Source organism: Uloborus diversus, chromosome 9, assembly GCF_026930045.1.
Source record: "Uloborus diversus isolate 005 chromosome 9, Udiv.v.3.1, whole genome shotgun sequence".
In the NCBI taxonomy this organism is placed as follows: Eukaryota; Metazoa; Arthropoda; class Arachnida; order Araneae; family Uloboridae; genus Uloborus; species Uloborus diversus.
This window is the reverse complement of record NC_072739.1, coordinates 43,165,956-43,190,840: the sequence shown is the minus strand read 5'-3', so window position 1 is coordinate 43,190,840 and position 24,885 is coordinate 43,165,956. Positions and strand designations below refer to the sequence as shown.

General features: G+C 34.7%; 2 protein-coding genes across 2 annotated transcripts in view; both read left to right on the top strand.

Moving 5' to 3' along the window:
• Positions 1 to 7,366, top strand: part of LOC129230185 (cytochrome P450 4V2-like) — a 95,229-nt gene extending 87,863 nt beyond the window's left edge. The window contains exons 10-13 of the mRNA XM_054864587.1: positions 1,881 to 1,943; positions 3,904 to 3,913; positions 4,862 to 5,041; positions 7,200 to 7,366. Coding sequence (XP_054720562.1) covers positions 1,881 to 1,943; positions 3,904 to 3,913; positions 4,862 to 5,041; positions 7,200 to 7,366 — 420 coding nt within the window. The remainder of the gene's footprint in view (positions 1 to 1,880; positions 1,944 to 3,903; positions 3,914 to 4,861; positions 5,042 to 7,199) is intronic.
• An 8,030-nt stretch (positions 7,367 to 15,396) lies between these two features.
• On the top strand, positions 15,397 to 24,223 carry LOC129229834 (threonine aspartase 1-like). The gene is made up of 3 exons (XM_054864208.1): positions 15,397 to 15,563; positions 19,415 to 19,519; positions 22,537 to 24,223. Exon 3 carries the CDS (start codon positions 22,545 to 22,547, stop codon positions 23,631 to 23,633), a length of 1,089 nt encoding a protein of 362 aa, XP_054720183.1. The 5' UTR covers positions 15,397 to 15,563; positions 19,415 to 19,519; positions 22,537 to 22,544; the 3' UTR covers positions 23,634 to 24,223.
• The last annotated feature ends 662 nt before the right edge of the window (positions 24,224 to 24,885 follow it).

Below are 24,885 nucleotides of genomic sequence, written 5' to 3'. Positions count from 1 at the left end.
AACCTAAATCATTTTATGAATTTTTTCGTTCAATCCATAAACGGTGTATAAGTGAATGCTTTTTATTTATTTATTTTTTTAAAAGTAACTAAAAAGTAGCGAAGTAGTGAAGTAGTTTGTAGTTGCTACATTTTGAAAAAAGTAGTTGTAGTTGTAGTAAACTATATTTATATCAAAGTAGTTGTAGTTCGCCAAAAAAAAAAATGTAGTTTTTCCGACCACTGCCTAACAGGCAATTGCTTCGTTCAAATAAAAATGCAATTTTCACCCGTCATACCTTGACGGGCGATTGTTTAGTTTTTTGATAATTCCTACAAAATATCCGTATGCTATAAATATTCGCTGTGCGGTAACAATTCAACGTTTCAAAAACATCCGAAATATTGCAATTATCATATCACACACTCTGTCTGCTATTTTCAGAGCTCTTCACCTGTCACTCCTGTGCTGAGTGAATTCCTCAGCTTGATTAAAAAGTGAAATATAAATAGTAAAGAGAATCAAAACGGGGAGGGGGGGGGGGAATTTATTTAAAAAAAAGAACAGAAAATTTTAATGTTTGATATCTTGAAGCATTCAGATTATGTTTTTCGCGATTACGAGAGCGTGTGTCTGTGTATTTAGTGGTGAGTACGTGTGTGTGTATGTGTGTAGACGTGTGGATTTGCAACCATGGCGACGAAAACTTGTCCTCTTAATAAATGTTAGAGCAACGAGCTAAACTTATTCTTGCTGTCATAGTAATCTGAAAAATCACAGCAACATTGACTTTGGTCAACTGAGCAGTTCAATAATAAGCAATTCGTGACTTCACAAAGGAAGTAAAAGAAAAAAGGATTATAATCTTCAAATGCGGACATTAATTGGACGGAGGTGTGAAACCTAAACCATAGGGTGGTTCAAAATTACATGTAAAAAAAAAAGTTTTCCTAGATAACAGGACACCGCTCAATATTTTTAGACTGTGGATAGTAATATACTGAAGAATTTTAGCTTCCTATTTCAACTGAAAGAGGGTGCTCAACCCCCTTCCCCAAAGTTCTTGGGGATGTATATTATAATATACATTAGTAATATGCATATAAATTGCAATAAAATAACTATTCACAAAAAAAAAAAAAAAAACAGCTGGGGAAATTAAATGTTTCTAAATTTGTAGCATTTTCTATGCTACGGCTAATGTTAAATCAAGGGGTCATTAAGCACCCTCTTAAAATTTGAGTAAGAAGCTAAAACTCTTACAGCATAATACTATTAGTAAGTCTAAAAAAATAGGGGGTGTCTTGGCCTCTAACTAAAAAAAAGTTTTTTTGATCCACCCTACTGAATAATCCATGCGAAACCCGGACGTCTGGTAACACAACCTTTGGTAACTCTTTTCTATCCTTTATTTAACACATGAACTAATTATTATAAATTTCTTTCCTTTTCCTGCTGATTATTCTAATCTATAAGTATTATTATGCTTTAATTTGTGTGAAATACTGCCAACTCGCGATAACTCGACGTTTTAAAACCTGAACAATCCATGCAAAACCCGGACGTCTGGTAACACAACCTTTGGCAACTCTTTTCTATCCTTCATTTAACACTTGAACTAATTATTATAAATTTCTTTCCTTTTCCTGCTGATTATTCTAATCTATAAATATTATTTTGCTTTAATTTGTGTGAAGTACGGCCAACTCGCGATAATTCGAAGCCTTATGACTCGACTACTCCTTCACCTCCAAGTTTTCATTAAACCCGAAACTCTTGAGGAGACTGTGGGAACTTCCCATAACTCGAACTACTTATAATTCGAAGGGGTTTTAACTTGTTCATTGGGGCTTCTAATTATTGAGAGTCGACTGAACATACGCTTCCTAATTGTTTTTCAGGAAGCGCTCAGACTGTATCCTTCTGTGCCTATATTCACCAGGGAACTAAAAGAAGATATCAAAGTTTGTAAGCATTTTAGATATTTTCTCTCCTATTTTTCAGTTGTTAAATAAAAATGTTTTGTAAGAAAGTTCAATTAAAAAAAAATTATAATAATAAAGAAATAAAGTAATAAGCGAAGTAATGAACAAAAAAATGAAAAATAAATATGTCAATTGAAGATTTTAAATTGTTTTTATATTCTGTTGTATTACTTTAGTTGTGTAATTGTTTCGAGCTTAATCAACTTAGGTACGTTTTGACTAATAAATCTGACTTCTAGACAATCAGGCTCGTCATTTAAGGTACAGGTGAAGGGGGGGGGGGGTTAGATTAATCGCCCCCTTTTCGGTTTAGAAAAATCTGCGTTTTTTCATAAAAAGGGGGCGCACTTTTTGTTTTCGATGCAATTTTCATTGAGTAAACATTTTTATTGATCTGCTCGTTAAAGCGAGTTATGTTCCCATAGACTTAACATTGAACCACAACCAAATATTTCCGATTTCCTCGCTAAATCCGGGTTCTCGTTAACTCACGACTCGTTAAAGCGAGTTCGACTGTGTTTTAATTTTATTTTACGAGCTTACTCCTTTGGTTTCCGCTGAAAATAAAGCAAGGAAATGACGTCTAATATTTCCTATTATTCATGGGAAGTCCACAACGCTTCACATTTAAAAGAGTATTTAGTGCTAATTGTTACATATCTACTTTTTACCTTTGGGTATTAATTAATGTGGTATGCATTATGGCGCAATTTACTAGGATTGCCATGAAATGTAACCATTATGGGATTGCCTTATTGAATTATTATCTTTTTCTCTGTGATCTTGGTGGCGATTCATTATCGAGAAAGTAAGACAGAAAATCCCGTGTATCAATCTTATTTGTCCAACGCTTTCAGCTTTAATTTCGTGGGACCACTACTGAGAGGAAAAGGGCCGAATGGATCCACAAACATTTTTCGGTTGCATTCTTCTTTTCCTTTTGTGTATTCTGTCTTCTGTACGTTCCACAGGAAATTAAAAATTAAAAAGATTTGAGGTAGATTTCCCATTTTGCGCAATCCCGCTCCCAGTAACGATAGAACAGGTAATGCCACCCTGTTTATTCTATTAGGGGCATTCAAATGAAACCGTGTTACTTGGGTAAAGTGACGGTATTGATTTTATGAACTCAAAAATAGTTGCCGAAATTGTTGGCATATATATCCCTTTACGAGATTAGTCGGTCGATTCCATCGTTGAAGAAGTTAGTGCGCTGCTGTTGGATCCAAGCCTGGACCTAGTCACACATTTTGTCGCCCGTTGTGAACCGATGTCCACGAATAGCTTGTTTCAGAGGTCCAAAAACCTGTGACCTCTGAAATATCTGACCCATGAAAGTCACACGGTGAATGGTCTCCAGCGATTCCCAACCCATGGGCCACGGCCCACAAGTGGGCTGCGATCAGCGTGTTTCTGGGCCGTGGACACTGGTCAAGAATCTGAACCAAGAGTCTTAGAGTCTTAATTTCCGTTTTTTCTGAAAATTCACTCATTAGATGTACCGTCACTCAAAAACTCTCTTTTGCTTACCGCCAATAAGGAACTTTAAGATTAAAATTTTTCATAGTTTTCAGGAACTTTCCCCTATAATTGAAGATGAAATCTAATGAATCAGAAACCCTTTTTAAAGAAAATTGCCAGAAAAACTAGCTTTAGTTTCAAGTTAAAAATGCTCCTCCTTTGCTGAACTGGCATGACAAACCAATGAATTGAGAGACTTGAGAGGCTTTTCGACAGCATACCTACTTGAATGAGACTTTTCATTGCAGTTTTAAAAAAAAAATAATATAGAATTGCATTGAAAGTTGCGAGTTATTTGAGCCAATTTTAATCTTTTAATCCAGATATCATCTCTCTCACAGAGGAAAAACAGCGTCAAAAATTCCTTGGAGCTATAACTTTGATGACTTGTTTTTGAGTTTCCCTAGAGCTATGCCAGCTAAGTGAATGTGCTATAAAGTTATTTTCTTTCTTAAAAATTATTTTTTCAATTGTTCTTGTGTAATAGTTATTTGTATCAGTGGTGCAGCATAAGGTGAGGAGGAAAAAAACGTCTCCAGAACTCTTGTTTTTAACACACATTCAGATGCTCCCCCCCCACCCACAAAGAAAGTAAATTTCGGCTGTGCAAGTAATATCTAGGAGTCAGTAGGCATCAATGGTGTTTTGTCCAAAGTTGGCGGGCCGCACAACTTAAAAGGTTGGGAACCGCTGATCTAGACTGTACGGTTGATGCTCCTGCGTTTCCCATCAAAGCTTCTGCAACGTCGTCTTCGCCGCATTGGCCGTGTGTGTGCACCTTAGGAGTATATGCGTGACTGTTTCGACTTAATGCAGGGGTGCCCAATTTGGGAGGTCATGGCGCAGACTGCGCCATTGAAATGTTTAGGAAAGGGGGTGTTTTGAGGAGTATTTTTCAGTTTTTTAGGGGGAGGGATTCGCAAAAATTTAGGGGGGGGGTGCGGCCATCCCCTAGGGGAGGGTGAGCACCCTGCTTAATGACCCGTCTAAGTTTCTGTAAAGTGACTTCAAAGCACCTGGCGTTGGTGGTGATTCCCCGTCCCAGAAACTCGACAAGTGGGCACTTGTAGTCAAAAACAAGGACATGTTCCGTTCTGTAGTGGACGATAACTTGTCTAACCACGTTCTCTTCTGTGTGAAACCACTGTCGCTGTGCAACACCAAACGTGGCGAATGAGTCAGTCTCTCCACTTATAGATGGTGCTTCCATACACGTGGTTACGTGAAACCCTCTAACGTCTAATTTGAAGGTAGATGCACTGACCGGATTTATTTGAATAAACCTTATATATAATAATTTGGTAATAAAATATCATTCTAAAATAGTATTTTCCCCTCATTTTAGTGCGGAAAACACTAATACCATACATTTTCAGTGAACTTCACTGTACCAGCTGGCTGCTTATGTATGGTGCTTACGGTCAAACTACACCGTGATCCAGCATACTTCCCAGATCCAGACAAATTTGACCCAGACAGATTTCTTCCTGAAAACTGTCTGAAAAGACATCCTTATGTGTACATTCCTTTCTCCGCGGGACCTCGCAATTGTGTTGGTAAGAAATTACATTAAGTTTGCTTGACATGAGTGTCAGACACCACGGAATAACTAGAAGGCAAAGTTGACTAAACACAGTGGATCTCAAATGTAGCTTGACAAAATCATCTGAGATTTTTCATTATATTATGCACCCAAAACTATCCGGGTACTTTTGAAAATTGACATTTTTTCGAATTTCTAGAAAAATATGTGACTAAATATTCTATATACACTCATGTTTGTCAAAATTGCAACAACATGAAGGACTCATTAGAAAGGAATAAAATTTATAGTACATATTGCTCATATTGACAAATAAGCGATCAAATTTACAGATCAATGAAATAAAAGCAATAGGCAAAAATGAATATCGAATGTAGCTACCCCTAGCAGCTATGAGAGCCTGTACACGTTTTAGCATCGAATCTTAGAGAATCGAATGTCATGTTGGGATTAGCATCCCATATGGCTTCAATCTGAAGTAAAAGTTCATCCATACCCGCTGCGGGGCGAGACACATGGGCGAGTCTCCGATCAACGCTTTCCGAGACATGCAAGATGGGCTTCATGTCTGGAGAACGGGCAGACCAAGGAAGTAGCGTAACCTGTCGTGCACTGCAGAACACGTGTATGCTACATGCGTCATGTGGACGTGCATTGTCCTGCTGAAACACAGCACCAGGAAGGCTCTGAAGAAAGGGCAATACCTCCGGCGTCACAGTGTCACTGAAGTAGCGCTTGAGGTTACCCGTAAATCGAAGTACATGGGACTTCCCTTGATATTCAACAGCGGTCCAGACTCTGACGCCTGGCGTTATGCCGGTATAACGTCGGATTACACACTCTGGGAGGTGACGTTCCCATGTGTCTGACGCGTACACGCCCATCGTTATAGTGCAGATTAAATATGGACTCATCCGAGAACAGTTTGAACCCTAAAAACTCACCCCTTGAACATGGTCCAGATTACTGTTGTCTCCCGTTTCCAAATATTTCACTTCTCAAAAATGAATTTTATTCCTCTATAAAGGAGCAATTTCATGACCTTAAACAAAATAACAATTTTATAGTAATAATGGTAATAGTAGTAAATATACAGTTACTCTACGTTCAACATCATATTAGCAAGAATGATTCTTAAAGACTTCATTTTGAGATTAGTTTGACACTTGGTATGCTTGCGATTTCTAAGTGGACCTTATACGACAAAAATAATATTTTTACATCAATTGTATTAGGTGGAATGAGATGAATCCAAAAGTTTTCTTAAATAAAGCCCCATATATATTATAATAGCCAATGATTAAGTAACGCTCCTGACGTCATCAACAACAAAACTCGCGCCGCGGCATGATTATTTGAAAATGTGTTTTGGTAATTTTTAAAATGCAGGGAAAGGTTTTATTGCGACAAGGCTGAACTGGATCCGGTAACTTAACTGTTTACGGGTAAGACTGTGTCATTTCAGGAGAATGAAGAAACGAAAAAGTGGTCAACAGTGAACGCTACCTACTGGAGTTAAGATTTAATCCCCTAGAGTTAGGGTTAAAATTACAACTATCGAAATAACATCAAACAGGCAATTGCTTCGTTCAAATGTAGATGCAATTTTCACCCGTCATACCTTGACGGGCGATTTTCTAGTTTAATAACGAAAAACAGTAAATATATATAAATAATTATTTGAATTTAATTTAATTAAAATACATAAAAATAAATATAAATTAATAATTTAATTAAGATAATTAATAACAAATGTAGATAATTAATCAAATTAACGTAAATATTTATAATATAGATAATTATTTAAATGAAGATAAATGATAATAAATATAGATAACTTATTTGAAAAAATTTAATTACTATAAATAAGGAAATAGAAAATATATCGGAAAAAAAAAAAACAGTGAATTAATTTTCACTAGCTTGTTCGCGAATCACATGAAAGATAGTCGCAGAAAGACTTGTGGTCAACGGAGCAGGTTGAGAATCACCATATTAGAGACATGTATCGTTTCATTTCTCGACTCCACGCATTTTATTTTTTTACAGCAACTGCTAAATGTTCTTGCTGGTTCTCTTATTTGTATTGCATTTGTGAACTCAAATACTTATTGTAGCTGATGAAATCTTCAAGCAATGAAACGAAGTATAATTTCCTGTTTTTCTTGCAGGGCAAAGATTTGCACTCACTGAAGAGAAGGTGATTCTAATCCATATTTTAAGAAAATTCAAGATTACATCCCTGGATCATATGGATAAAGTTCCCACCATGTTCGCCTTAACCTTAAAAAACTTACAGCCTCTGCGTGTTCGTTTCACACCAAGACATGTGTCATGAAGTATCACGATGAATATATTGCCTAATAAGGGAATTGCATCTTAATTCTGAAATGTATCCCAAAAATCCATTTTGTATATTATCATTTTCACTACAAGATACGTTATTACATATATATATATATATATATATATATATATATATATATATATATATATATATATATATATATATATATTGCAGCATAAGGGTTAGCATAAAAGAATATCCCGAGATTGTAATATTTATTGCAGCTGATTGAAATAAAAAATTTTATTTCATAAACTATTATTCTTACCACTATAAATGATACATAAAAGTAAATATAAACTGTCCAAGGTTTTTTTTAAACGTAAGTAACTACTTCAACGTGCACGTTCTGCACTAGCGCAACCAGAAATTCCTTCTGGAGGCGGTTTTTTGTTCACAGCAGTCCTTACACATGTATTAACTACTGTATTAGGATTCGCAACAAGGTTAAAACCAAGATCTCTGGGGGTGGGGGTGGGGGGTTCCCTTGCTGCGCCACTGACTGACGTTCCGCAAAGCTGGATTGGCAGTGCAGGTGATGATGATTAAACCTTTATGTGTTGGCCACCCAGATTCCCAAACCAAACCCCATGTGAATTTTTTATGGGGTTTCGTCAAAGACTGTTTATACACCACCATTGATAACAACATTGCATGATCTGAAAGATCGCATGTGTGTATTGTCCGTTTTTCACGAGAAGACATTTCGCCACGCCCCCTTGAACGTAGAGTTCCATCTTACGCGGGGATGATTGTTACTCAATCCACGTTCTTCTAAAGGAGACAACCAGACAGCCTTAACTTGGGCGTGCATTTTAATGTGCAAAAAAAAGTTAGTTTCCTTTACATCAATTACTTCACTTGTCTGTTGTCATTTTAGTTATTCTCACATTTTAAAAAACCGCTGCTTTTGCAACAAAATGATATGATCCGAATATACCTTCTGCCGAAAACAACGAAATGGAATCATCGGATACCACGTGACGAGGGAGGAGACAAGTGCCTTCTTGTGAAAAACGGAAAATAGCATTACGAAAAATTGACAGTAAAACACTCCAAAATGTATGTTAGATGTGTGTCGCGTTACGAAAGGCGCACACATCGATCATTTGTGAGTGGAAAGAAAATTGAACAATTTATCTTTATTTTTATGTATCATTTATAGTGCTAAGTGAAAATGTTTATGAAATATAAAGTTTAAAACCGGGTCATTCTTTTATGCTAACCCTATACTCCGCTTTTTAGTTATGAAGTTTCATTTCCCCATCAGTCGCAGAAAAATATCACATCTTAGTTAATCATCATCATCAACATTGGCACGACATCTCTTTGTGGACCTTCTACAGATGCCTTTCCCATTTCAGCTTCCTGCCTGACGTTACTAAATACAATCAAATCCCATTGCACCGAACTTCGAGGGGTTGCATAATTTGTTCGTTGTAACGAAAATTTCGTTGTAATGAAACTTAACCAATGTTATTGAAATTAAATAGGGACTGACGCATACCTTACAACTCATTTATATATGTTTAACATTGTATCAAGACAAACAACTTGTAGACAACTTACAGTAGAGAACATATTGCTGACTAGAGTACTAATTAACATAAACTATATAGCATCATCTAGTTTAAGGTATAATACACATAGAAAATAAATTGGTATAACATCAAGTTCCTTAATTTAAAGTTAGTTTGGTTTGAATTTCATGGCTGTAGACTTGCGTTTGTGCTAAGTATTTGACAAGTTGCGCTGAAGCATCCAGGAGTAGTCAGCCACACTGTAACATTCCATCGACCCTGATAGTGTGACTCCATCACCAGGGCCCGATTTAGAAACCTAAGGACTGAAGCCCAACAAACCTGTGGGACTCCCTTAAATTGCACAATCGAAGAACGTTCTCAATCGCTCATCTCTTCTTCATTGCTGAGGTTTCCATCCCCCAAGCCAGAAGCAGTGGCGTACCCTCAAAAAAAAAAAAAAAAAAAAAAACCCGCCCCGCGGGAAAAAAAAAACCCTGATCTAGTATGCACCACTGAGTTTTGGGGGGTTGGTCCCATTGACCCCCCCTTTTCTGTGACACCCTTGCCATTTGCATGTCTATAGGCTGCCATGTATAGTCATCCAAACTTAAAAGGAAGTTATGAAGTTACTTAATTCCTGTATCAATGTATTTGTAGTTTTAAGTTCATATTAATAAGAAATTACAAAAGATTCAAAGATCTTGAAATATTGTAAATTAACAGAAACAAAATAAATGCCATAAGTTCTAATAGTGAGCTCCATACTAACATTGAGCTACAGGTGAACCATCGAATTCTACGCTAGATGTTACTCCTCATAATTGTCTCATTTAACGGGAGAGAGTTGGTTTTCCACTAAACTTATAAACTTTGTTGAAACAGAGCCAGCAAAAACAATTAAATTTTTAAAGTTAATACTTGAACAAAAAGTAATTCTCATAATTTTATAGTTTAAAACAATTGAAAACATAGATGTATGAAAAAAAAAGTTTATAATTTAAGGGGGCTAAAATTTTTTAAACATTGTAGCTTACATATTTCCAATAGGGTATTAAAATTTCGGGGGGCCCTGAATAACTCACAATCCGTGGAAAAATTCGGCGTTCCATTAAACAATAAATTTAAAAAAAAAGAAAGAAAGAACCGAACAAGAAAAAAAAAAGAAAGAACCGAAAAAAAAAAGAAAAAACTCCAACTAAAAGGGTTGAAAAATAAATGTTCTTGATGATATATTGAAAACCTGACGTGATAGAGCAAAATAGTTTTCAGATTTGTAATCAGCATGAACTGCATTAGAAAAAGTAAACATCATGCCAGATATCTATGGCTTGCTTATCAGTGTAATTTTTAAGGGAAGTCATAAGCATCGATAAACCAGTTCGAAACACAAGAAATTGATAATTTTTTGGGCTCAAATTCATTTGACTGTTCGTGATTTTCCTAAATATGAATGGGAGGACTTAGGGACCATATAAAAAGTCAGAATTCATATTTTTTTCACTAAATTCCTTTCACTCTTCAAACTTCCTTAACTCTAGCATTTCACTTTTGACCCATTTTTTGTACTGCGGTTGTTAAGTTTGATAAGAAAACTTAGTATAAAATTTCTATAATATTCATTTTGAATGTAAGTTTATTTATTTGTGTTTTTGTGTTGTATTCCGCTAAAAAGTGAATGCAAAACTTTTATGTTCATATGTATTTTAGTTTGAAAAATTAAAAACTCTAAGTGTTGGTTGCTGTGTGTTTTTTTTCCTTTTTATTTCTTTGGGATTTAGTATTCAGATTCAGTAAAATGATAATGTCATATTTCCAAAAATAAATGCTATGCTTACCTTTATGTTTCAAGTAACAAACATAGAGGTTACATGAACATTTATCCAGATTCAGTGCAATTATGTCATATTTTAAATAATACCTATTTTTTTTCCTTTATGTTTTGAATAAAGATTGCCCCCCCCCCCCCGAGGGATGATGGAGGAACTGGAAGCGGAAACGAACCACTTTCTTTTGTTGGGTAGGAGCAGCGAGATCGCGCGTGTAGTAAACACTTCTCTGCTTATGCGTTCTCGATGATTCTACCTAATACAAAACGTTGTGTTTCTGTTTCCAGTTCATCCACCATTTCTCCGGGGTTAATCTATAACAAACATAGAGAATATATGAACATTTGAGTGCGTAACATGATGAAAACGTAGTGGTCAAATGGGGGGGAGGGGGGGAGGTTCTATATTGGGCATTTTTCTTGTCACATCATTATGAAGTTAAAGTACGTGTTTGACTAAGTACGCCCGTTATGCTGAAAGTTAGATTATTGCTCCAACAAAACGGTAATAAACAGCCGAAAGAGAGCCTCTTCCCTCAACGTGACCAAAGATGGCATACAATCGTATTTAAATGACTTCAGTTTTGAAAATTTTCTACAGTCTGCTGTCGCCTTAAAATTTTCAAAGATTGTATGAATTTCGTTTTCAGAAACACGATTTCGGAAATTTTCAGGAAGAGAAGCTTCCGAAAACCATTATTTCTGACCTAACATTGCAATCATGATTAGGTTCATATGGCAAATTATCTTGTTTCACATGTAGCACAACTCTCTTGATTTGTTGGCTTAAATTCCCCATTTGTGCGCTATAAGAACATTCAATTAAATTCAAGGGACGAAAAGATATCTAAACGGATGACTATATTAATAATATTTTTTGGCTTAGCATCATTAATTTACATTATAGTATTATAACATTTTATAATTTTTTGAATAGAAAATGTTCTTATGGGCAAAATTTTGTATGAATAAATGATGTTAACTTTTTATAAAAAATTCTTCATAATGTCTCCTCCAATATTTCTCTTAAATTCTTATAAACTTCATAAAAAGGTAATCTTTTATAATCAATAGGGAGTATAAGACCGCGACAATTCCTTTATGCCACGGCTTTTCTCTTGTTAATCTACCATTGCCCTCGGGAGATCTCTCAATGGCTTCCCTATCATCTAAGATCGCCTTATATAGCCTAAAATTACGTTTTTAAAACTTCAATGTCGAAAAACCTTCGAGTTAGGGTCCCTGAAACTCCATCGCTTTCCCTTGTGTCAACACCAGATAGCGTAACATGCTTTTTTTTAGATATTTCCACGGAAGAGTTCCTGAAACCCCCTTTCTCCAATAGTCCGAATTTGGCTCAAAAAAAAAAAAAAAAAAAAAAAAAAAAAAAAAAAAACCCTCTTTCTTCTTACACTCCTGTCTGTGAAAATTTCAACACCACGAAGGACTTACGCGAGTGAGCTGAAAATTGCAGGAAATGTAAAGTAGGGCATGATATGCAAATGATTAGAATTGCAGACCGGTAGCGCATGCGGCTGTAGCGATGCATGTTTGATTATCGGTGGTTATATGCTAGAGTAAACGTTAACTGAATCTTTACTATACCTCTTCGACGAATGAAAGCGAAATTTGAGCAAATTTCGGAGTTTGAACGGGGCAGAATCGTCGGCTTTCGTGTAGCTGGATTGTCTTATCGTGCAGTAAACGCTCGAGTGCAGCATACCAGAAACACAATCATGCATGTTTGGAAGCAGTGGACGGACGAGGATCGGACAGCTCGAAAATTCGGGAGTGGACCCCGAAATGTGACGTTAGCTCGCGATGACAGATACCTCTGGTGCGTAAGGCGCTGACGGGCCGCATAGCTTCTTCTAGACAATTGGCAGCACAGTGGTCAACAGCTACAGGTGTTTCATTGTGTGCTTCATCAATTCGGAGACGTCTGCTGCAACGTAGGCTGCGCGCAAGGATTCCTCTCACGCAAAACCATCGCCGCCTGCGGCTACAATGGACCAATGTGCATAGAAGCTGGCGTGCTGATTGGCAGCAAGTCGTATTTTCTGACGAATCCCGCTTCAATATGTGGCACCATGATGGCCGAATTCGTGTCAGGCGCTATGCCGGTGAATGGCACATTCCGGAGTGCATTATCGAACGCCACAGTGAACGAACACCTGGAGTTATGGTCTGGGGTACCATAGCATATCATGGAGGGTCACAATTGTTACGCATTATGGGTAATTTGAATAGTACCCGATACATAAACGAAATTTTACAGCCAGAAGCTAATCCTTTCCTGCAAGGGTTGTCAGGGGTTGTATTCCAGCAGGATAATGCCCGTCCACATGTCGCCAGGACTGTCAAATCCTACCTTGATTCGCAGCAGGTATAGCTTCTTCCTTTGCTTGCATATTCCCCGGATATTTCACCTATTGAACATGTGTGGGATTTCATTGTGTGGCGTCTCGCTCGTGATCCTCGTTCTGTTGCTTCGACAGACGAACTTTGGTTGTGCATACAAGCAATATGGAATACTTTTCCACAGGCAGATATTCAAACTTGGTTTCACTCCATGCTGAGTCGTGTAGTAGCTCTTATTGCGGCGAGTGGTGGCCACGCAAAATACTAATTTCTCTCTTTTTAATGTTTGTTTGGTTTGAAAATGTAATCATTCATTTGTACCATTACCATTCAACTGTGTATTAAATTTCATTCAACTATGATGCTTCCTTCATGGTGTGTTGTAATTTTCACAAACAGGAGTGTATAAAATAAAGCTTTGAGTCAAATTTTTAGGGCGCCAATAACGGACATTTTCTTGGGGAGAGCCGCCTTTCTTGAGATTTATAAAAGGTAATGCCTTTAGCATCACAAAAGTTAGTTCAAAATTTCGTTTTCCAGATTTCAATGTGTAACAAAGTTCGGTCAAGGGTCCTAAATTTTTCTCATTCCCTAAACGCCATCAAAGAAAGCTCTTCTTTCGTTTTTAAAAATTTTCGCGGGAGAGTTCCCAAGAACTTCCTTCCCAAACATAAACTCTCTCCCTCTGTATACGTACACACACACACACACACACACACACACATATATATATATATATATATATATATATATATATATATATATATATAACATGAGATACATTTTAAGAACATTTTACATATAAATTCAAAAATTGAAAGAAAAAATGAAAGAATAAACACAAAAGTGTACTGCAATGCCAGCGCAAAGCTGCTAGAAACAAAAACGGTACAAACATTTTCATGAATAAACAATCAATATAAATTGGAAAATGCAATAAGTAAGAACACGGAAATACCACCAAAATGCAAGAACACGGAAACAACACCAAAATGCAAGAACACGGAAACAACACCAAAATAAAAAAAGTGAACCAGGGACCGATGCTTTCTCAAGGGGAGGACCGGTCCCTAAGTTCAAAGGCCCTTTCTGTTTAGCAAGAAGGAAGTTCCCAATAACTTGCTACCCTCCAAGAGCCTTGGAAGAAAATTGAACATGCAAACGTAAATAAACAAATAAACGTTTATTTACACGTATTTAAGTTTGCATGTTCAATTTTTCTCCATGGCTCTCCGGGAGGGTAGCAAGTTATTGGGACCTTCCCTCTTGCTAAACAGAAAGGGCTTTACTTAGGGACCGGTCCTCCCTTTATGGCGGTCAGCAGTTTAATTGCGTATCTATATATATATAGTAATATGCAGGGATATTTTGGTGCCGGAACGGTGGAGCCACGAAAGTGTTTAGTAGTTCTCAAAAGGGGGCCACAAATTCTTAGACTGAAGAGAAACAATGCGTGTCTGGAATAGCAAATAATGTTGCTTTTATTAAGTTTAACGAGCTTTAATTCACAAAACTTGCAAATTACTGCAGACACGTGTTTCGGGGGTTACAATGAACTCCCTTTTCAATGCAAAGAAGTGTGAGCTTTTGGCTGAAAAGTCATACGAGGAAAGCTTTCCTTCTTATTTCTCACTTCTTTGGATTGAAAAAGGGTTTCTTCGTAACCCCAAAACACGCGTCTGCAGTAATTCGCAAATTTTGGGCATAAGAACGTTGGTAATTGATGTAAATTTCAAACACAAAGTTATTTATTCGGTATTGCTGTTATTGTTCATTTCATCCGAAGAGAAGCAATAGGTTTACATTTCATTTAGAATGGTTGAATGAAATACTTCGTTTTTTTTTATTTTTTTTTTAAAGGGGAACAAATGTTTGTAAAATATAGGGACTGCCCCGAGAATTTTTTTTTATCTTATTTTTTCAGAAGCTAATGCTTCACACACATCGAGGACTGCGTACAATGCGTCTTGCTTCCGGACATACATAGGAAAGATTTACATCACAAGTGTAGGAAATAACACCCAGGCCACCGAAGGGAATCGCACTCGCTACCTCCGTTTTAGAAGACGAAGCTTCTACCACAGCTCCCCGGAGGCCCCCGACTGTACCGAGAAAATAGTAATTTTGATGATCTTATTCCAGTTAGTTATATAACGCAGTGAGTTTGCTGCATGGTTATGAAACTATGATTTTATGACATGGCAACAACTTTAGACTACACCCACGCTAACAGACCACGCCCAGCCATTAGTTTTGTTTTTGTTTATTTCCAGTTTTTCAGCGTCCTTTTATTGTGGCGTCGTCCGGTCGTCGGGTTAGACTTTTGTTCTTCAAGCACGAACCATATTCTAATTTCCTCGCATTCTAGATTTATATGAAGTGGTTTTTATATTTATAGCTCTGAACGTTTTCTATAATTAAATGTTCATATCGATGATATCTGATCTTATTCAAAAAATTGGCTACAAATGAGTGACAAGTATGTTTGAAATTTGTTATACTAATAATTTTGCTATTATTCCTTTGTTTCTTGAAACTGTCATTCTATTTTCTTTTAAAAAGGGTACGAACGACATCGCTTAAAAGTATGATATCGGTAAATTAATCGGGAAAAGTGTTGTGGTTGGTGGTGGTTTTACTTAAATTGATTTAATTTATGGAGGAAACTTCTGAGGGTTTTAAAATTATATTCTTAACCGTTATGCAGTTTCATTACTCTTATCCTTATAATCTTAATATTGCATTCCAATTCTAAACCACAACGCTGACTGTATGTGTTATTTTTGATGAGAGGAAATTGAAAAATTAAAAATGTCATCTTAATGTAGCACTTTCTTTTTAGAGTTAGAAATTTGGTAATAATCAATAAATTGTTTTTAATAAATTGCAGTTGATACAGTGGCTCCCAAAAGTGTTCGTAAACCTAGGACTTTCTATGAAATAGGCCCTTATCCCATTGGTTAGAATTAATATTCCGGGGTAGGTATTTTATTATAAGATCTATGATCTATTTTTAACAAAACTACATGAAAATTTTTAATAAAACATTAAAACATAATTTTTTAAAAATCAGTAATCAAAAAGTGCCGAAAATTTTTATCTCACAAAAGTCTTTGTACACTTTGAAAAAATGTCAAAAAATTAGTAAATAATCTAACTTTTTGCAAAGTTATTATTTAGTAGAATATCATGCAGTATCAACAACATCTTTTAAACGTCTGGGAATGGATTTCATTGTTTTTTCTTTCTTTTTTTGTGCAATTTCTGAGTAAGTGTTCACCCGTACTTAGAGTCTACTTTTTCTATTTCGCTTTTCGTTTCAATGGTGTATTTTCGTAATCTAGTCACCAGATATCTCCAAATATGTTCCATTAAGTTGAAATCTAACGATTGATGAGATATTTCTAAGCTTAAGGACAATTTTTGTGGCATCAAACGCAAACGGGTGCTTTTTATCGTAATGTTGATAAAAAGAAAGTTGTTTCCGACTACCAAAGTTTGGGCTAATAGTTAAAATATTTAAATGATCAGAATAATTCATTATTTCATCAAAAAATTCCAAATTTCCAAGTCCGGGAGCTGTTATCCTGATTAACTGATCCAATTAAGTTCTTAAGATTAAATTCCTCATTTTTTCTTCTATCTACAATTATTATTACAATTATTATTCTTACAACATTTTAACCCAAAATATTGAATTTATTTTCATCTATGAGTAAGAAGTTGTTCCAAAACGTTTTGAGCTTATTTATCATTGATTTTACGACCGTAAGCTTACTGTTTTTCGCACGAACAAGAAAATTTCTGCGGGAAGAGGTCCCCTTTAATCCAGCTAATATGAGAACTTGGCAAACAATTTTAGGTGCAAATTAAATGCAAAATGTTTCATTCAATTCTGCAGAAACTTTTTCAGCGCTCAAATGTGTATTTTACATAATTTTTTTTTTTAACTGTAAACCTCTGATCACGCTTTTGTTAACTTTGCCAGTTGACCTTTTCTTACCTTGTTTTCGATTCAATTCTTGCCTTTAAAGCATTTTATGAAGCACTTCACTATAGAATGGTATAAATTAACTAATTTAGAGCGATTTCAAACCAATTTATGGCTACTGTGAGGGAAAAAAAAAATCAAATTTCGAATCATATTTTGTTGTTTTCCATGCATACCTGCCAATTAAAAATAATGAGCAGAATATTAGGGAATAAATAAACAAAAAATTTAAGGCAAATGGCTTTACAGTGTCACATACAATGCAAAAATAATAAAAAAACCACGTATGATAATTTGTAGAAAAAAAAAAGCTTGTTATATCGTAAAGATAAATTTTAGCAATCACAGTTCGAATATAAACTCTCTTCGGCACTATTTTTTTGATGAAAATGACTTGGAAGCTGGATTTTTATTTATTTTATTATTTTTTAAAATGTTTTCTTTTCAGGCTAATAGATTGGACTTGCAACTCAGAAAAAGCTGTTTTTAAAAATGAAATTTAATGAAGGGCTATTTTTAGATTTGAAATTTTGTGAAGATGCCGCTTTTACAAATTAGAATTTTGCGAAAAGGCCCAAAACACGCAATTTGTTCCTGGATCGACCTATGTAGTTTAACTCTCTGACGGTCCTGGGTCATGAGTAAGATGCGTAAAATTCTTCCCCATGAAATTTTTTTTTGCAGTAACTTGCCATGTAAACCTTCAATCAATGCTTAGCTATTGCCCTGTGCCTCGGGCGGTTTGTCAACTAACATTTAGCATCAGAAAAATTAAGTGTAAAATGCTTTTGAAACATGCTTGATAGGGTGTGATAAAATCATCAGAGAGTTAAACCAGTGGTTCTCAACTTTTTCGAGCCCAGCACCCCATTTAGAGGTTAACCAGCACATGTCACCAACCCTCCGAAGGGTTTCACCCTTTTCTGGAAAAAAGAAAAAGACATATTTTCAAGCTAGTGGATGTCAATACGTTATTAAAAATAATAAATACCTAATTTTTGTGAGAAGTAAAATGTGTATAAAATAATATTATTTGATCATTTATTAACTAAAAAGTAAATTACATAAGAGCACTTTTTTTGAATTTTTTCTTTCTTTTACAAAACTAACTGATACTGACCTGATAGGTATAGAAAGGAAACACAATAAATTCGTAATATTCAGCGGTGGGTTGTTCGCTGAGTTTCACCCTTCAACCATTTTTTTCCTCCTTTTTGCGATGATGCTTAACGGAATGTAGTAAATGCACTTATTTTCAATTAAGAAGTGAAGTCTATTTCAAGACATTCCTATTTAGGTCAGTCCGTGGATAATTGGATATTTTGCACCACACGCGACACCTCATATATTTCATTAAAAACAATAATTGGAAATGGGAATGGGTAAAATTTTGTTGTTTAAGGATGACCAGCTAGTCTCTGGGCCCTTATTGCCCCTTATTATTTTTATATAGATGTACTCCCAGGTGTTAAAATAGTTGTAAAAACTTTTAGTTTATCTTATAAAGGAAACTGATATCTTTCGATTCACTGTGAGTTAAAACATCGTACAATTTTTTGCAATTTTTAGTTAAAGCTTCAGGTGACATGTCTTTAATTGTGTTTTAAATTGTATAGAAAACCAAACGCTTTGTTATGTTTTTTGATTTGCTTAAGTGCTGTACTTAATGCACCAATTGTGATATCACTGTTCTGACGGATCCACCACGGGTCCGTAGAAACATTTAACCGATCCTCGAACATTTTTAATTTCCAAAATAAAATGAATAAATATTCATGTTTAAAGATGTTTTTTTAACTGACTATTGGGTTATCAATCGTATTAGTGAAAACTGACAGAACTATGTATATTGTACAGTATATATATACTGAATAGGCTTAGTAAATGACAGAAAATAAATTTTTTTTCAAAAGTTTGAGGGGCTGTAAATTCAAACCTGTCCACACAGGAGAGAAAAAATGCACTTGATTACTTACCAGTACCGACATAATAAATGCACCAAATTTAATCAAAATCCGGGGACATAGGTTGCGCAATGGGGACAATCCTCTTTATATCAGGTGATTTGAAATGAATGGGATCCTTAAACAAATGAGCCTTTAAAAGCTTATTGATGCCAATGTTACTTCAAAAAAAAAAAAAACTGATTAAGGGCATGAGGTGTCCCAGTTTGCAATTGAACTTAACATTTTAAAATATTGAATCTTTTTTGAATGAAATGGGGAAGGTGTGCTAGTGTGCAAACTCACCACAGTTGGTACAATATTATAATATAGAAAGTAGTTATTTTATGTACTTTTATATGCTTGAAATTCATTCTATGAATCTTACTATTTTAGCGCTTGGAAATTTTTAAGACGTCTGAACATTGAAATTTTATGGCCAATCCTGAATTGGACTCATTAATGTGGTATTAGTTCTTGTTGATGTTACAAAATATACAGGTAAATATTTCTCATACATTTTACATTTCATGTTACAAAATTGAAATCTGTTTTATACTCTTCAAGAAAATTCATTCACTTTTTTTTACTAATGCAGCTACTTTTAGCACTACCAGTTTGAATTCTTTGAAAGCAGCAAAGTTACTCAATTTATTTTTGTCAGAAAAGGCCAGATTAAAATTTATATTTTCTTGATATTACTATTTTTGCATCTGAACATGATTAATACAATATCAAACTAGTTAACCAGAATATATCAATTCTGGATCAAGTGGTTGCTGCTTGACCTCACATAAAGTAGATTTGCACTATATTTCTCACCCCCCCCCCCGCTTTTTTATGTATAGAGAATACTAGATGAACAATAGAGTGCATAACTTCATTTCTCATTGTTAAAAAAATAAAATTAATCTGGGATCTTTTTATAAAACTGCTAGTTAGTTCTATTTTCTGTCAAAGCAAAGATTGAAATGTTTCTCATGAAAGATAAGTTTTTAAAATCTTTTATTTGCCAATCATTTTTATATTTATGTTCCGTATATACTCACTTATAAGTTGAGACATTTAATATAAAAATGAGGTTAAAAGTTAAGGGGTCAACCTATATGCGGAGCAGAACTTATAAAAATTTTTCATGAACAATTCTTGGAAAAAAAAAAACACTGAAAACATTTTCCCGATTTTAGTCTAAGCCTTTTAAGCAGATGCTAAAGAAGTAAATACTTACACATTCTGCTATTATTTTACATGGTCTGCTTGTGAAATCAAGACTAAATAATTACAACAAACAGCTGACTTCGCGAAACGTTCGGAAATCGCCTTATTTACTAATTTTTCCAATAATTGCGAATTAATGCTCATTTAAAAAAAAAAAAATCATGTATAATATGGCTACAGCACAAAATTTTATAAATATTTATTCAAAGTTAAAGGAATGAGTAACAAAAATCGTAACAGAAAAATCAAACCCTTTACAAAAATCGCGATCACTGAAGTGAACCCTCTTAGTGCAAAAGAATGATAAAAGGACATTTTTTAGCATAAAAATGTTAATTGCATTTAGTTATCCTCCTTTTTACTACATTTATATTCAAAATTAGCGGAAAAAGATTCCCGATTTTTTCTGAAAGTAGGGGCTCGACTTATACACTGGTTTTTGATTTTTTCCGATTTTCCTCCTAAAAATAGGGAGGTCAACTTATACGTGAGATCGACTAATATGCGAGTATATAAGGTAAATTTAAATTATAGGCATCATTATCTTTTGTTCTAATTAACTTCAGTCCTAGGAACTAGTCGCTTTTCTCTCTGTCTCTTTTTTTAAAGTCTGTCTCCAGTAACTATTTTCATGTTGCAGTTTCTAAAACTTTTTTTTTTTTGTGTGTGTGAGATCTACAAAATTGTTACTTTCAGTGCCTTTTTCAAACATTTTTCAATTCAATTTTTAGTAGTTTGTTTTAAGAAGTAGTTTGTATGCTTTTGATTAATCAGATTACTTCTAGCTATCAGAAATGTGACTGAAAAGGAGCAAACTTAGTGAATAGAATCTACCAGCTTGTTCAATAAACCACATCCTCTTTCCACTACTTCAAAGAGGTATTATTGTAAAAAAAGGTGCTACTTGTAGCATCTGGGTTCATCATCACAAGAAAAGTAGGGCTGGAGGGGGGAGGGGATGAGAAATTATGTTTCAGCATGTGCTTAGTAGAAATTTGTTTGCTGTGCTTACAATTTCAATCCTTTTGCATCCTGCAATTTTTAAGATATGGAGTTATTTTTTCATATGCTAGCCTAAATAGAACTTTTTAGTTTTAATATTTTACTTATCAAAACGTTTTTTGCAGTTGCGTATTTTTTTGAAAAAGTACAAAATGTAAGAGGAGTTACGCATTTAAGTTTTTCAATTATTGAAAACTTAAAATAAATACTTGTTGGAAATCTTTTTAAAATAAATAAATTAAAAAATGAAAATATCTAAGCTCTTTAACATTGAAGCACTTCAATCGCAGACAAACTCCTGTTTCAGTTCTGTTGCATCTTGCAAATATTTCAGTTTTGAAATTGAAAAGTTATCTTACCATTCAGAGGTGACTTTTTTTTATATTAATATTTAGTTTGTTCATTTAATTGAATTTTAGCAAATGCATATTTTGGGGGGTACCACCAAATGTAAAAGGATACTACATTAATTGTTTATTTCTTTTATTTTTAAATTTAGTTAATATGTTTATTAAAAAGCTTTGAAAATGGAATTAAAAACATAAAAGATACTTAAACTTGCCAACATTGAACGTGTGCTTTGTGATGAATTGCTCTCTGTATTTCAGATTTCAATTCTTTTGGATCCTAAAAATATTTCAATTGAATCCAGAAAGAGGGTCAGTTGTATGGAAATCCATTTGACTTACGCCCTTTCTGAAATACTCAATTCAATTAATTTGGAAGTTAATTTTCATGTGCAAGGTTAGAATGGACTTTAAAAAAATAATTGTTTATTCTTTTGTGAACTTGCACTTAGTTTAATTTCTGTTATTGGTACTTACTTATTTCAATATTGAATTGAAAAGTAGTGTAATTGTTTGATTTTATTTGCTTTTTAAAAGAAATGAAATTTTTGACTTAGAAAAATGATATAAATCTAAACAAATTAAAAAATCATATATTTATGCATACCAACGCTGAAACATGTTCTTTGTATCGACTTAGTTGCTGTGTCTGAGAGTTTCATCCATTTACATCCTGCCAATAAGTTTCATTCATTTTGAAAGATGAATGTTCATATGCTAGCTCAGAGAGACTTAATTTTTATTATCACTTACTTATAAATTTTTGTAGTTTCATATTTTTTGGGAAGTGCTGAATTTGGGATAAATGAGCAATTAATTGTTTGATTTTTCTGTTAATTAAAAGATGTAATCTTATAACATTTGCATTCACTGAATGAAAGTTCCATTTTTTTCCTCTATGTGTCTTTTTACACTTAAATTCCAAATCTAATGTATTGTTTTTATTTTCAGCTTTCTTCATGACTGGTTTTATTGCTGTTCATGTTGGTGCTGGGTATCATGCAGAAAATCTCCGACCCGTCTACAAAACAGCTTGTAAAGAAGCATGTCTAGCTGCTATAGAACTTCTTAATAAAAAATGTAATGCAGTTCAAGCTGTTTCTGCAGCTGTGTCCAAGTTGGAGGACTGTGCACTAACAAATGCTGGAGTGGGTTCGAACCTTACATTAAATGGCTGCGTGGAATGTGATGCTGGTGTTATGGATGGCAGTTCGTTGAATTTTGGGTCTGTTGGTGCTTTAAGCAACATTAAAAATCCCATAAGAGTAGCTCAAAAGGTTCTCGAGGAACAGAATCATGGACTTTTGTCTTTTGGACGTATACCTCCATGTACGTTAGTTGGTCAAGGAGCAGTTGATTGGGCTTGTGAGCATGGTTTTGAGACAGTTAATGATAAAGAACTGACCACAAAGACAAGTCGGGGTATTCATTTGAAAAATATGTGTTTGCTGAAATCGTCCACCGGCAGCACTGAACAAGGTGTGTTTGACCTAAATCAGAAATCTTATAAGGAAAGTATGTTGTTGGATACTGTTGGGGCTGTGTGTGTTGATTCATATGGGAACGTTTCTGGAGCGGTATCTAGTGGCGGCTTGTTGTTGAAGCATTCTGGAAGAATAGGACAGGCGGCTGTTTATGGAGCGGGTTGTTGGGCTTCAAACTCGGAGCTTCAGGATGAACCTAGCATAGCTTGTAGCGTTACTGGTGTTGGGGAATATTTAATTAAGACTATGCTTGCAAAGGAGTGTTATCAGATGATGCATAAAGATCATGATTCGGTGTCAGTGCTGCCAAACATTTTAAAAAACTGTTTCATAGAATCACCATGCTTAAAAAATGTTTCCTCAAAATTGGCCGGAATATTAGCCGTAAAGCATTACAAGCATAAAAATCGCTGCGAACTTTCATGGGTACACTCCACTAAATCGATGATTTTAGGTTACATGTGTGGTTCTGACAAAAAGGCTTCCGTTATTGTTTCCCTTTTACCTACTAGTGCTGTATGTGGGAAAAGTGTAGTTGGAGGAGAAGAAAATATTAGACTTTGACATTTTTCTACTATTTACTAGGTGGCTTAATCATAAAAGTTGTAGTTGGGAAAAAAAGAAACCTCACACTGCTCTTGTCACCATAAATTACACAAGTCTCTCGTCGACTGTCATGTTTTGCACAAACATGAAATGTTTATCATGCAAAAGAACTTTTTTCTTAAATAGAAGTTGGCAGTTGAATTTTTTTTTTTTTGAATTTTTTTTATGGAGGGGGGGGGGGGGCTTAAAGTAGAAATGATGCATATTCGTAAATGTGCTTGTTTTGCCTGATGCAAAATGTGTTGGATAGCTGGATGACAACCCTATCCATATTCAATTTTTGAACTTTTCCTATGCTCGATGCATCTTGATTTGCCGAACATTTTTGTTGCATCAAATTTGCAGATCTTTTATTAACAGTATTCATAGGTACCCATAGATAACTGAGTTAGGTACACCTTGAACACAATTTCAATGTATGGGTAGCAATCTCCCAGTGCAAATATATCTGTTTTCTTTACCAGATCTACTACAATTAGTTTTTCAGCACTTTTAATTGTAGTTTGAACATTAATTTAATGCAGCTGCATATTTTTTAAAGAATTAACTCATAGATGGTTTTTAGTGCTGATCCTGATAAGAAATAGCAATAAGCTGCGGTATTAAAGCCATTGCTTTATATCTTGTGATAAAAACTTGTAACAAACTCTTAAATTTGTTGATAGAACTGAAAATGTGAGAATTTTCATTGTCAGACCCTTTATTTGTCAGCTTTCACATTCTTTTTTCTGTCCTTTTTTTTTCAAATGCAAGTGTGCATCATTGCCAATTTCCTTCACTTTTTCTGTTGCAGAGGCAAATTTAGACAACTTTGCACGGTCTACCTCGAAAATAAAAGTTCTGTCAAGTGACACATGTTCAACAATAAGACTTCAATTAGAGAAAAAAAAAGTTGTGAATTTCCCGTCAAAATAATCATTTTTAAAGAAAGAAAACAGCAAATCAAAAATTCCCGAATAAATTAAACGCAATACCTAAAATCCAGAAGAAAGAAGATAAATCCCCAAATAATAGTCAAAAGGGAAAATTTTTATCTTGAAACAAAAACAAAATTTTATTTTGTCACAGTTGAGGGAAAAAAGTGGCTACCTTCTGAATTGTTTTCATGCTAATTTAAAATGAGATGGCACAAAAGATAAATTTTCCACATAAAATTTCTATTCCATTAGGCTTAATGATGCTTTTTAATTTTTTTCCCGTGATTTTTTTT